Below are 12,529 nucleotides of genomic sequence, written 5' to 3' on the forward strand. Positions count from 1 at the left end.
AATATTTCAAATTCTTTCTAACATTTGGTATCTGATATCAAGAACTAGCTTACTTAATAAACAGAATGACATAAAATACAGATGATAAAGATTTTAACACAATCACATTACATGGTCTTATGGACCATATTCTTGGTACAAAGGCATTTTCAAATAGCATAAAAGGTTAACAAAATTTTCATCAAAATGGCGATTGATACAACTCATAAGAATGTTATCTTTAATACCGCTGAAACTAGCTGCATCTAAATCTGCACACTGTAAAAGGCCCAAAGTGTTTCTTCAGCAGTAACTAATCCCCATACTTAAAAACCAAACCCAGCATTTCACAATTTTCCCGAGATCTATTTTTTTCTTTTTGTAATATTTCAAATGTGCACATCACTAAGTGGATTTTTACCATGACTTGAGATTATTTTCCTCTGCAGAAATGTCTTCTCACCACTTGTAGAAGAATTTGCAGAGTATTAGAGTATTAGATATATTCTAACTGTGTTGAATGCACTAGAGACGAATACATTATTACTTTAGAAACAAACAAACTTCCCAGCGGTGGCAGGAGCACTGCTTAAGGCCAGGACTTTGAGATCAGACTAGACAACACAGTCAGACCCCATCTCTAAAAAAATTAAAAATTTAGCCAGGTGTGGTGGTGCATGCTTGTAGTCTCAGCTACTCAGGAGGCTGAGGCAGGAAATGGCTTGAGCCCTGGAGTTTGAGGATGCAGTGACCACTGCACTCCAGCCTGAGCAACAGAGCAAGACCCTGTCTCAAAACAAAACCACCACTTTCCTCAAAGTTCCTGAAAAATTAACATCTGATTTCTCTCTCTAAAGCATTAAATATTTCTCTCCACCACCCCCCAAATACTTTGAACCTAAATCCACAAAATGGAATGCATCAATTCAAGCTAAATTAATAGGTAAAAAAAAGATTCATCCTACCAAAATTGTTGACGTTTTACCCCCTTCCAAAGTAATCTCCAGGTCTGAAAGGGCAGCATCAACTTCATCAACTTCTTTGTCACTGTTGTTCAAATGATTCTCTGACGTCATGATTGACAGCTTATTGATATGATACTGAAACCAGAATTATTTTATTAAAATAATTGCTATAACTGTAAAACTCTAAGATGAAATTACTATCTGAATCTATATTTAATGTTTTTCAGTACCTAATTGGAAAAGACAGAAGCGTCTGGGAATAGAATGAAAGGAAATAAAGGGCATGGCACCTGAAATCAATATCCTAAACCTGCTAATATATATATATATTTTTTTTTTTTCAGACGGAGTCTCGCTCTGTAGCCCGGGCTGGAGTGCAGTGGCCGGATCTCAGCTCACTGCAAGCTCCGCCTCCCAGGTTTACGCCATTCTCCTGCCTCAGCCTCCCGAGTAGCTGGGACTACAGGCGCCCGCCACCTCGCCCGGCTAGTTTTTTGTATTTTTTAGTAGAGACCGGGTTTCACGGTGTTCGCCAGGATGGTCTCGATCTCCTGACCTCGTGATCCGCCCGTCTCGGCCTCCCAAAGTGCTGGGATTACAGGCTTGAGCCACCGTGCCCGGCCTGCTAATAAATATTTATCCAAAAGACGTAGGGTCTTTGGACACATACCAATGAATTCATCGTTTGGGGGCCCTTAGACTTAAGAGAGTTAACTGTCCTCAACTCTATTTCACATTAACAGAGATTTGACTTTTTTTTTTTTTTCATTGTAATCTTCCCTGTGTCTATAACAGGGCCTGTTATCAAGAAATATTGAATAGACATATAGAATATGCATAAGGTCTTTTGTAGAAACGGATGAACACTGAATGCTGTACATTGCTCCTATTACCCAGGAGAAAGTCATCATTACTATGTCAAAAGCTAAAGCTCCACCTTTTCCCCATCCTTGATTCAATGCTCTGTATTCTCATATGTAAGAATGTTTGTACATGAGTACGCACATGGATACCCACATATACGTGGGTGGGGAGGGGTGAAGAGAGAGCAGTCAGTAGTGGTGACTACTCATATGTAGGCAGGAAAATTTTGGGATACAGAATAGTTATTGATTTTAAATATACTTCAGTAAGTGACTTAGAACCAATATTTATAATCTAATAGATTTTTATGTTAAACCTTAAGTCTTCTACAAAGGTCAGCAGAACCTTTAAATCTTAATCAGTTACCTTTCAAAGCAACAAATGGTGCTCCAAATGTCTGAAGTATTCATTTAATACATTCATTTCATGGGAGCATTTAGTGAACTAATCTGAGGCCACTTACCAATGTTCTTCTGTGTTTTAAGGTTTAGTGACTGGTAATGAATAGTCTCTGGCTACTTCAATTGTGCTGAAATGAGATCTTACAATGGTAGAAATGTCCATGTTCATAAATTACGGAAAATGAGGTAGAGGTTGAGGTCCTCAGGTCCCAAATGTCAGAGTATATTAAGAACCAGGTGAAGAACTGGTCAAAAATACAGATCCTTAGGTTTACTCCAGAGATCCTGATTCAGGAAGTCTGGGGTCCAGCCTGGAATCTGCATTTTTACTCACTGCTCTGGGTAATTCTGATGCAAAATGTCCTTATGAGTCATACTGGAGAAATCCTGGCTGTGAATGGCACTTAAAAAATCCAGCTTTGCTTTCAAAAGTGCACGGGATATCTTAAATTTCTTAATACATACTCTGACCTAAATGCTTTAAAAACAATGTGACTAATTCATCTATTTTACTTTTTATCCCCACCTTCTTGTTTTTATTATTTTGCTTCTTTTTACTATCGTAAATTTACTTTACACAATGATCCAGATGTCCCAAGGAGAGCATACTTCAGAGTACAGGCTCTGTCTGAAAGAAAAAATACTACGCATCTCCTCCTCACCATACTTTCAGTTTCCTTATTCTGATGCTAGATGGTTTCATACAACCTTAGGGTCAGTCTCTGAGAAAGCCTCTAACAACTCAAGGTATCTGTATGCCAAAATACTCTCATTAAATCTAGATTCTAAAATGGTCTTGGAGGGCTATGGTTTTGAGCCCATTCCACTTCCATGAACTGAAACCTATGGTCTTCTCCTGAGGTGTTCTTTCTGTACTGATACAGAATGTCCACGATACATTTGGTGAGGTGGGCTGCAGAATCATGTCATTCTTGTGAGAACACCACTGTGTGTACTCTCATTTTACAAACACGTTTTGAGCACCGACTATGTGCCACGCATATAACAGGCATCTGTTGGTTTTAAAAACAACCATAAACATGACTATTTAATACAAAAATAAAGCAACAGTATAAAATCTGTGGTCTTTCACACATATTTTACAGGTATTATTATTCTATCATTGGCAAAACCTCCACTAGAAAATCATGAGCCTGTATCAAAGTGAGAAGGATGCAGGAAGAAAGCCATAACCAGGTAAGGGGACTCCCAACAAACTGCTCCAGAATTTAATTCAAGAAATTCGCCAGAGAGTCAGAATTATCTGGAAACAATACAGGATCCTAATTGGCTCATTAAGCAAGTCCCTAGAAAATAACTGAAAGTATCTGTCACCTGGGATTTTCCTTGTCTACGCTTCTTTGCCACTCTTTTCATTACGTAAACTAAGGTGAAAATTAGCTGTTCTTGCTTTATTTATTTATTTTTTTTGGCTAATCTCACTCCCCATTCTTGCTTTCTAATGGCAACTTTTTGAGTCACAACTGAAAACTTTTCTGGATGCATAAAAGAAGGCATCCAGAAGACTGAGAGCATTTTTGTGTTCTAAAGAAAAACAAAATCCTTTCTACAGTGAAAAGTTCTTCAGCTGAATGTCAACTCTGCTTCCTGTACTTCTGTTATTTATAGAACACCAACTTCATCAGGACTTTAGGCTGAACCTAGAATCCCGTCATAACCAGGAATACTTGCCAAAGCATTACTCGGGTATCTGAAATTTAAGAAAGATGAATTAATTTGGTCACCAGACCTCAGTATCTGTAAGAATGTGGACGTGTGGATGCCACTTTAAAGTTATTAATGAAGTGGATAATTTTTAAATAAGCTCCCCTATAATTCTGAAGGAGGTGGCATGTAAGAACCACATATGAAAAAACTGGTTTAATCTAAGGAGGCTTGTCAGTTATCTACTTAAGAATGGCCGGGCGCGGTGGCTCAAGCCTGTAATCCCAGCACTTTGGGAGGCCGAGATGGGCGGATCACGAGGTCAGGAGATCGAGACCATCCTGGCTAACACAATGAAACCCCGTCTCCACTAAAAATACAAAAAAATTAGCCGGGCGTGGTGGCGGCGCCTGTAGTCCCAGCTACTCGGGAGGCTGAGGCAGGAGAATGGCGGGAACCCGGGAGGCGGAGCTTGCAGTGAGCCGAGATCGCGCCACTGCACTCCAGCCTGGGCGACAGAGCGAGACTCCGCCTCAAAAAAAAAAAAAAAAAAAAAAAAAAGAATTATCACTGTAGAAAAAGGTTTGGTTCCACTAGTCTCTCTAAATCTTATCACCTAAAAGTATTGCTGTGCTACAGCCCATTTTATCATGTGTTGTATCATCCCCAGCTATTTATGAAATTATGTAGGTAAGCTTCAGATTAGATTTCAGAAATCTGATTTTTAATAAATATTTTCTTTCCAAGGAAAAACTGAGGAGCTTTGAGCAGATATATATTTGGGGGTGAGAGGATAATTTTTTTCCTACAAAATAGAGAAAAGTACTTAAGTATACCACTAAACTCTTGGAAAAGATAAAAAAATCAAACTAAAATGTATTTGTTTTGCTTTCCTAAGTGTCTGCTCACTTTCTTAATGGCAAAAATTCTGTCTTGTGAAATGTTACTGGAATTACTATTCCACTTTACTGTTTAAAAATACCTCCCTACCCTTTACCCGAATAGGTCCCATTTCCTAGACCTTTCAACTACCTGCAGGGCTGCAAACATCATCATTTCTTCTTCTGTGCATTCAATTTCTTCCAGGAGAATGGCCCATTTGGCCTGCTCGTAAAGCTGATTGATTCTGATTGCATCATACTGCAGCAAGAGAAACAGTTATTTTGTAATATATAACCTTTACCATGGAAAAATTTCAAACTCTGAATATTCAATTGATAAGAAAAATTTAATACTTTTTTTTTCCTGGGATTTTAATTTACAACCAAGAATTTTTATTTACAATCAAGTATTATTAGAAGGATACCTATAGGGTCAGTCATGCATATATATGCCCACATCTAATTTTCTGTTAAAAATGACATTAAAGGCCAGGCACAGTGGCTCACGCCTGTAATCCCAGCACTTTGGGAGGCCGAGGCAGGGGGATCACGAGATCAGGAGATCAAGACCATCCTGGCTAACACGGTGAAACCCTGTCTCTACTAAAACTACAAAAAAAAAATTAGCTGGGTGTGGTGGCGGGTGCCTATAGTCCCAGCTACTTGGGAGACTGAGGCAGGAGAATGGCGTGAACCTGGGAGGGGGAGGTGGCAGTGAGCCGAGATCGCACCACTGCACTCCAGCCTGGGTGACAGAGCAAGACTCCGTCTCAAAAAAAAAAAAAAAAAAAGACATTAAAATATGACAGAGAATAATTGATTTTCCTGTACTGAAAGTAGATCCTGTATGTTATTTTTCAGGGAAATAACCACTAGACATTATAGCCTTTAACATAAGAAATCTAATTTGATGACATTAAAGTAAGGCAGAACTACCAAATATTTTTCAGGGTCGTTACTACAACTTGCCATACTAAAATGTAATCAGAAAGCAAATTATTTTGGGGAACATTTTGTTCACTGTGGAGAAGCATACCCAGATAAAGTGGCAAGTCCGTGGAAACAGCAGTTATTTTAAGTATGCAAAATACAGGGCAAATATACTTGTGGAAAATGTTTACTTATATGTTATTCAATTATCCATTTAATTATATAAATAAAAGTCAACAGTAATGCCTTAAGAATACTATAGATTTGAGTATTCCTTATCCAGAATGCTTGAGACCTTCTGTTTTGAATTTAGAATTTGTATAGATGTTGGAATATTCCATTATACCAGTTGAGTGTGCCTAACATAGAAATCCAAAATGAGCATATCCTTTCAGCATCATGTCAGTCCTCACAAGTTTTAGCTTGTGGAGCACTCTACATTTTCAAATTAGGAATGCTCAACATGTGTTTTAGAATGTTGACAAAATACATCTCCACTCCCCTCACAAATGTTAACTATTCCCAAAGTAGCTTTGGCTTTACTAAAAGTAGATAAGATGTGGCCTGAAAATGAATTAAAATTATTTTCTATAATTTTATTATAGAGATTTTACTGTTGTATAAAGAATTACTTAAGCATATAATAAAAGATGATAAACATAACATTAAAATCTAGACTACAGTCTAAACATGAAAAGGATGAGAGGGTAGCCAAGATAGGTTTTTACCCCCAGGCTGAAAGAGAAGTAGAAGATTCAAACCTCTGTGCCAAGTGTTTTCCACGGGGGAAAAAAGCTCCAGATATTTATAGCAAAGTTAAATCTTACCAGAAAAGTGAAGTACTATGGTAGCAGAGATAATACCAATCATAGTAAAGACAAATAACAGTGTTTGCCTGTTACAGAGGAAAAATATGTAGACCTAAGAAAAATTTGGCTGGGCATGGTGGCTCAGGCCGGTAGTCCCAGCACTTTGGGAGGCTGAGGCAGGAGGATGACTTCAGCCCAGGAGTTTTGAGACCGGCTTGGATGAAAAAGTGAGACTCTGTCTCTACAGAAAATAAAGTTAGCCAGGTATGGCTGGGTGAGCCTGCAGTCCCAGCTACTTGGGAGGCTGACGTGGGAGAATGGCTTGAGTCCAGGACTTTGAGGTTGCAGTGAGCCATGATCATGCCACTGCATCCAGCCTGGGGGACAGAATGAGACCCTGTCTCAAGAAAAAACCTTTTTTTTGAAGCAACATCTTTTGGCACATAATTAGTAATCTAAAAGTAATTGAAAAGGTAATCTTTCTGAAACTTTTCTTTTACTTAAATAGAGTTGAAGAGAGGTCTTAAATTTTAAAAATGAACTTTGCCAATTCTTTTTTTGTTTGTTTGTTTGAGATGGAGTCTTGCCCTGTTGCCTAGGTGGGAGTGCAGTGGCACAATCTCCGCTCACTGCAAGCTCCACCTTCCAGGTTCAAGCGATTCTCCTTCCTCAGCCTCCCGAGTAGCTGGCATTACCAGCGCGCGCCACCATGTCTGGCTAATTTTTGTATTTTTAGTAGAGACGGGTGGGCTCTCAAAGTGCTAAGATTACAGGCGTGAGCCACCGCATCCGGCCTAAACTTTGTCAATTCTATAGTACCAAACGAGTACCTTTAAAATACAAATCATGCCACACTAAGAGCTTAGAGATTAAAAAAAACAAAAACAAAAACAAAAAAAACCAAAACCAAATCAACCAAAAGTTTCATTATCTTAATAACAACAATAAAAAAGGTTTAGTTATGCTGCCAACCTACTAAAATAGACGTACTTAAAATACAAATACCTTTGCCTAAAGGTTTGGGTTTTTAATAATTATTCAAGATTTCCTATATACAAATAATTCCTTATTCCACCAACTTCCAAAAACAAACATCCATATGAACAAAACAAATAAATGGGGGAAAAAAGATCCCTTTAAACCCTCGGTACCTTTGGATTCAAATCAAAAAAGCTGTAATACTTGAATCGGAGCAGTAAGGCCTCATTTTCCTTCACATCTTGTTCCATGAGAGATCTTGAGGAATCAAGCCATCTGGACAAATTAAGAATAGTGGAAGAAAACAACATAGAATTAAGACAACATTTCTACCTCTAGTTGGATAAAGAAATTCAATTTTATCTATATCTTAAAACTTACCCTTGGTTGATTTTTGCTTTATCAAGAAGAGCTTGAGGTTTGAACATTTTTGCCAAGATTTCTGGTGACGTGATTGGTTGACTGACAGCAAGTATACCAGGATTGCCTTCTGACAAAGCACTGTCACCAAACCAAGCAGAAGTTGGTGACAAAGGGCTTCCATCATGAGCATCGTAAGTGGGGGTCATTGTTTTACTATACAGTCCTGGGCTTGAATATATACTTCCTGAGAAGTAACATGAAAAACAGGTAGTAAGTATGCAGTACAGAATCTTAGTTTTCAGTAATAACACATACTATGACAGAAAGCACATTGTGAAACAAAAGTTTTATTCTGAAAGGAAAGCTTAGTATATTATTTTACCTGTTATGAGAACATGTGTAATTAATTCTCCTTTTATAACATTAAAATACGTATTAACAAAGCCTTAAAAATATAATTAAGTTGGCAGAAATTTTGGGGGAAAAAAATCAGTTCAAGAGAATTAGAAAATAAGGATATAGCTGAAGCAGACAGACCAACATTTTTTGTCTTTAAATTGTGGCAAGGCTCACCTTTCAGAGGGCCAATGTAAAGAACATCAGTGCCTACAGGAAAGGAAAGAAAGGAATTCAGAAGGTAAAGGAAAGGCAACAACAGAGGACAGAAACAAAAGAATGAAAAGAAAATGAGAAAAAGAAAAAACAGATTTTCCCTAATTGTGAATCATAAACTGAAATACACATTTCAAGTGGATTTCAGAGTACACATTTCAAGTGGATTTAAGAGAACCTTAGAAGCTACAACCTAAGTAAACCAGGTTTTTTTTGGTTCAACTTAAAAGAATGAAGTTGTGCTCTAGTCAAGCACATAGTGACAAACATGTCTACAACTTTTACCACCATTTGAAATCCATATAATTTTAAGGTAACACAATAGAACTGAATTCATTCATATAGATTAAAAATAATTTTATGGTAATGTCTTCTCAGTGAATAAACAGGTTTCAACAGATTTACGAATAAAGTATTTTTTTAAGTTCTAGGATACAACAAATAAAGTATTAATGCAAAAGAGTAGATAAAAGTTTGCCCTAGAAAGAGTCTAACAGAGATATATTTAATAGTCAAATCCCAAAAGGAAGGGATATTGCCTTATTTATCTTCTGATTTCTTAGTATTAGGGCTAGGCATATAGTAGAGGCTACATAAATAACTATTTGTTACATTAGTCAACTGATGGTATGTGCTTATTTAAACTACAAAAATTAAGGAGATGAATTTAAGGCATTTAAAAATGTTCAGAATGACATTAAGTACAAGCAGCTCCCCCAAGTCCTAGCTCTGTTAAATTATAATTTGTCCTGTAGTCATAATTTTTCAAAAGAAAATGTGTAATAGGTATAACACTGTTCAACAATGTACAGAAAATGGCTTTTCCATTCCCTAAATTTAGGGTTAAGCTTAGGAATCCATCTCCTTTACTACTTTTTTTTTTTTTTTTTTTTTGAGACGGAGTCTCCCTCTGTTGCCCAGGCTGTAGTGCAGTGGTGCAATCTGGCTCACTGCAAGCTCCGCCTCCCGGGTTCACACCATTCTCCTGCCTCAGCCTCCTGAGTAGCTGGGACTACAGGTGCCCGCCACCACGCCCGGCTACTTTTTTGTATTTTTAGTAGAGATGGGGTTTCACTATGGTCTTGATCTCCTGACCTTGTGATCCGCCTGCCTCGGCTTCGCAAAGTGCTGGGATTACAGGGGTGAGCCACCGCGCCTGGCCCTTTCTTACTATTTTATAACTCTTCTCCCCATGCAATGATAGAAACACTACCTGTGAAAAAGTGGTGCTAATGCTAGAGATTTTTGTAGCTGTCATGACCTAGTCTAGGAAGCAAAGGCAAAGTTAAAAAAAAAAGTGTTTACTGAAAATATGTAATCTCTTGCTAGACACAGGATATTTGATTTGATGTCCCTGACATGTGTTCTTCCAATGTTAGTACTAAAAACACTTGTAAAATCCAGGCCGGGTGTGGTGGCTCACGCCTGTAATCTCAGCACCTTGGGAGGCCGAGGCGGGTGAATCACTTGAGGTCAGGAGTTCGAGACCAGCCTGGCCAACATGGTGAAAATAGGAAAATTAGCCAGGAGTGGTGGTGCATGCTATTCGGGAGGCGAGGGCTGCAGTGAGCCAAGATTGAGCCAATGCATTCCAGCCTAGGCAACAAAGACTGACTCTATCTCAAAAAACAACAACAAAAAACCCTCTAAAATCCGAACACTGTTAATCCTAAAACACAAAGCAAAGCTGTGAATTCTTTATCAGCATTTGAAGAACACCGGGATAGTTAGTCCTGGGGCTTTAAAAGTTAGATCCTTAAACTAGACAGGTATTTTTCAAAATTAAAATTGTGTGACACCTTTTGAAAGGATTAATTGGGCACCCCACACTTATAAATGGGTTCAACACATTACTCCAACTCAGTTGGGCAAAGGGTATTTCTGCTACAGAGTGTGCGCATGTAGATAAAGTGTGAAAAAACATTAACTTCTAGGCAAAGTCTTGTTTATTTCAAAGATCTGTTAAATCTGTTACAAAGAATGTCAGAATACTGAAAATGTGCACCTGGTGTGCTTATAATTCCTATCCAAAACTGAGTCAAGTTAGAATGGACAATTTGCTTTATAAAGTTTCTAATATAGAAAAGATACTCCCCCTAAATCACTGATAATGGTTTGGATCTGTTTCCCTGCCCAAATCGCATGTCTAATTGTAATCCCCAATGTTGGAGGAGAGGCCTGGTGGGAGGTGACTGGCTCACAGGGGTGGAGTTCTCATAATGGTTTTGCACCATCCCCCCTTGGTACTGTATAGTGAGTGACTTCTCATGAGATCTGGTTGTTTAAAAGTACGTGGCACCTCCCCCCTCCTACCCCTACCTCCTGCTCCAGCCACGTGAAGGGCTGGCTCCTCCTCTGCCTTCCACTGTAATTGTAAGTTTCCTGAGGCCTCCCCAGGAACTGATGCCACTATGCTTCCTGGACAGCCTGCAGAACTGTGAGCCAATTAAACCTCTTTTCTTCTAAGTTACCAAGTCTCAGGTATTTCCTTATAGCAATTCTAGAAGGAACAAATACAGTCACACATTTAATAGAATCAGCCACCCTCCCAAATCTCCCTTTCAACTTCCTACAGTTTGTATCTTCTTCAATTCATACTTAATCACTTCATTGTTCTTATTTGTTCTGTAGGCACTATGTGATAATAACTCACTTAGTGTTCACAACAACTCTATTATTCTCACTTCAGAGGAGGAAACTGAGGCAAAGCACGGTTAAATAACTTGTTCAAGGTCAAGAGCAAGTAGGGTGCAGCCAAGCTATAAATCAGCTGGTCTGGGCAGGCGCGGTGGCTCAAGCCTGTAATCCCAGCACTTTGGGAGGCCGAGATGGGTGGATTGCCTGATGTCAGGAGTTTGAGACCAGCCTGGCCAACGTGGTGAAGCCCCGCCTCTACTAAAAAAAAAAAAAAAAAATTAGCCAGGCGCGGTGGCGGCATGCCTGTAATACCAGCTACTTGGGAGGCTGAGGCAGGAGAATCGCTTGAACTCGGGAGGCGGAGGTTGCAATAAGAGATTGCACCATTGCACTCCAGCCTGGGTGACAAGAGTGAAACTCTGTCTCAAAACAAACAAACCAACCAACCAACCAACCAACCAACCAACCAACCAACCCACCCACCCAGCCAGTCTGCCCGTAGGGCTACACACTGCCTCCATGTACTATAACGTATGTAAGCCATTCCCAATTCTGTTACTATTAAGGTGGCTCACGCCTGTAAATCCCAGCACTTTGGGAGGTTGAGGCGGGCGGATCACCTGAGGTCAGGAGTTCAAGACCAGCCTGGCCAACAAGGTGAAACTCTGTCTCTACTAAAAATATAAAAAATAAGCTGGGTGTGGTGGTGCATACCTATAGTCGCAGCTACTTGGGAGGCTGAGGCAGGAGAATCGCTTGAACCCAGGAGACGGAGGTTGCAGTGAGCTGAGATCACGCCACTGCACTCCAGCCTGGGTTACAGGGCGAGACTTTGTCTCAAAAAAAAAAAAAAATTCTGTTACTAATGTCATTATTGCAAACCAATGCTTCGATAAACATTTGTGTAGTTATTTCCCAATTCTAGCAGCACTGCTGGGTCAGAGGGTATGGGTATTTTAAATTCCTCAGTCGCGGTTCAGAGAGAATCCCAACTAAGTTGTTTTCCTGAATGCCTGGTTTAAAATACATCTGAGGCAGAAAACTAGTAAAGACTCAGATAAAGTAGCAGATTTAGCAACAAAATATGAGCTTACTAAACAACATGGAAAGAGAACTTAAAAACTATGAGGAGGAGAAATAAAGAGTTCAAAAAGCACTACAGTCTGAGTCCACCTACTGTAGATATTTAAAACCCGATATAATCAAACTCCTAAATATTGCTATATTTTAACACAGTAAAATTTACCTGATTATAAATTACATATTTTTAAAAAGAGTACTAAAGCAATAAATTTTACAAAATTTTCACCAAAATACCTATCTTATACCATATTTTATTAAAAGGATTTTTATGGTATTATTTTTATATTTTGAGAAAATTTTCCCAAGCAAGAGTAAACCTAGAACTATAAAGTAAATGGCTAACAGATATAAGACCACATAAA

At 38.8% G+C, this 12,529-nt stretch overlaps 1 protein-coding gene across 6 annotated transcripts in view; it reads right to left on the reverse strand.

The window, feature by feature from the left end:
- Nucleotides 1-12,529, reverse strand: part of FERMT2 (FERM domain containing kindlin 2) — a 96,068-nt gene that overhangs the window by 17,292 nt on the left and 66,247 nt on the right. For 3 of the 6 annotated variants that reach the window (XM_028850161.2, XM_028850159.2, XM_028850157.2), the window contains exons 5-9: nucleotides 8,409-8,441; nucleotides 7,854-8,079; nucleotides 7,646-7,748; nucleotides 4,907-5,014; nucleotides 945-1,079 (exon numbers count right to left, since the gene is read on the reverse strand). In XM_028850161.2, coding sequence (XP_028705994.1) covers nucleotides 945-1,079; nucleotides 4,907-5,014; nucleotides 7,646-7,748; nucleotides 7,854-8,079; nucleotides 8,409-8,441 — 605 coding nt within the window. The remainder of the gene's footprint in view (nucleotides 1-944; nucleotides 1,080-4,906; nucleotides 5,015-7,645; nucleotides 7,749-7,853; nucleotides 8,080-8,408; nucleotides 8,442-12,529) is intronic. The other 3 variants (XM_028850162.2, XM_028850160.2, NM_001266319.1) reach the window with 1 other exon arrangement.

This window comes from Macaca mulatta, chromosome 7 (genome assembly GCF_049350105.2).
Source record: "Macaca mulatta isolate MMU2019108-1 chromosome 7, T2T-MMU8v2.0, whole genome shotgun sequence".
Taxonomy (NCBI): domain Eukaryota; kingdom Metazoa; phylum Chordata; class Mammalia; order Primates; family Cercopithecidae; genus Macaca; species Macaca mulatta.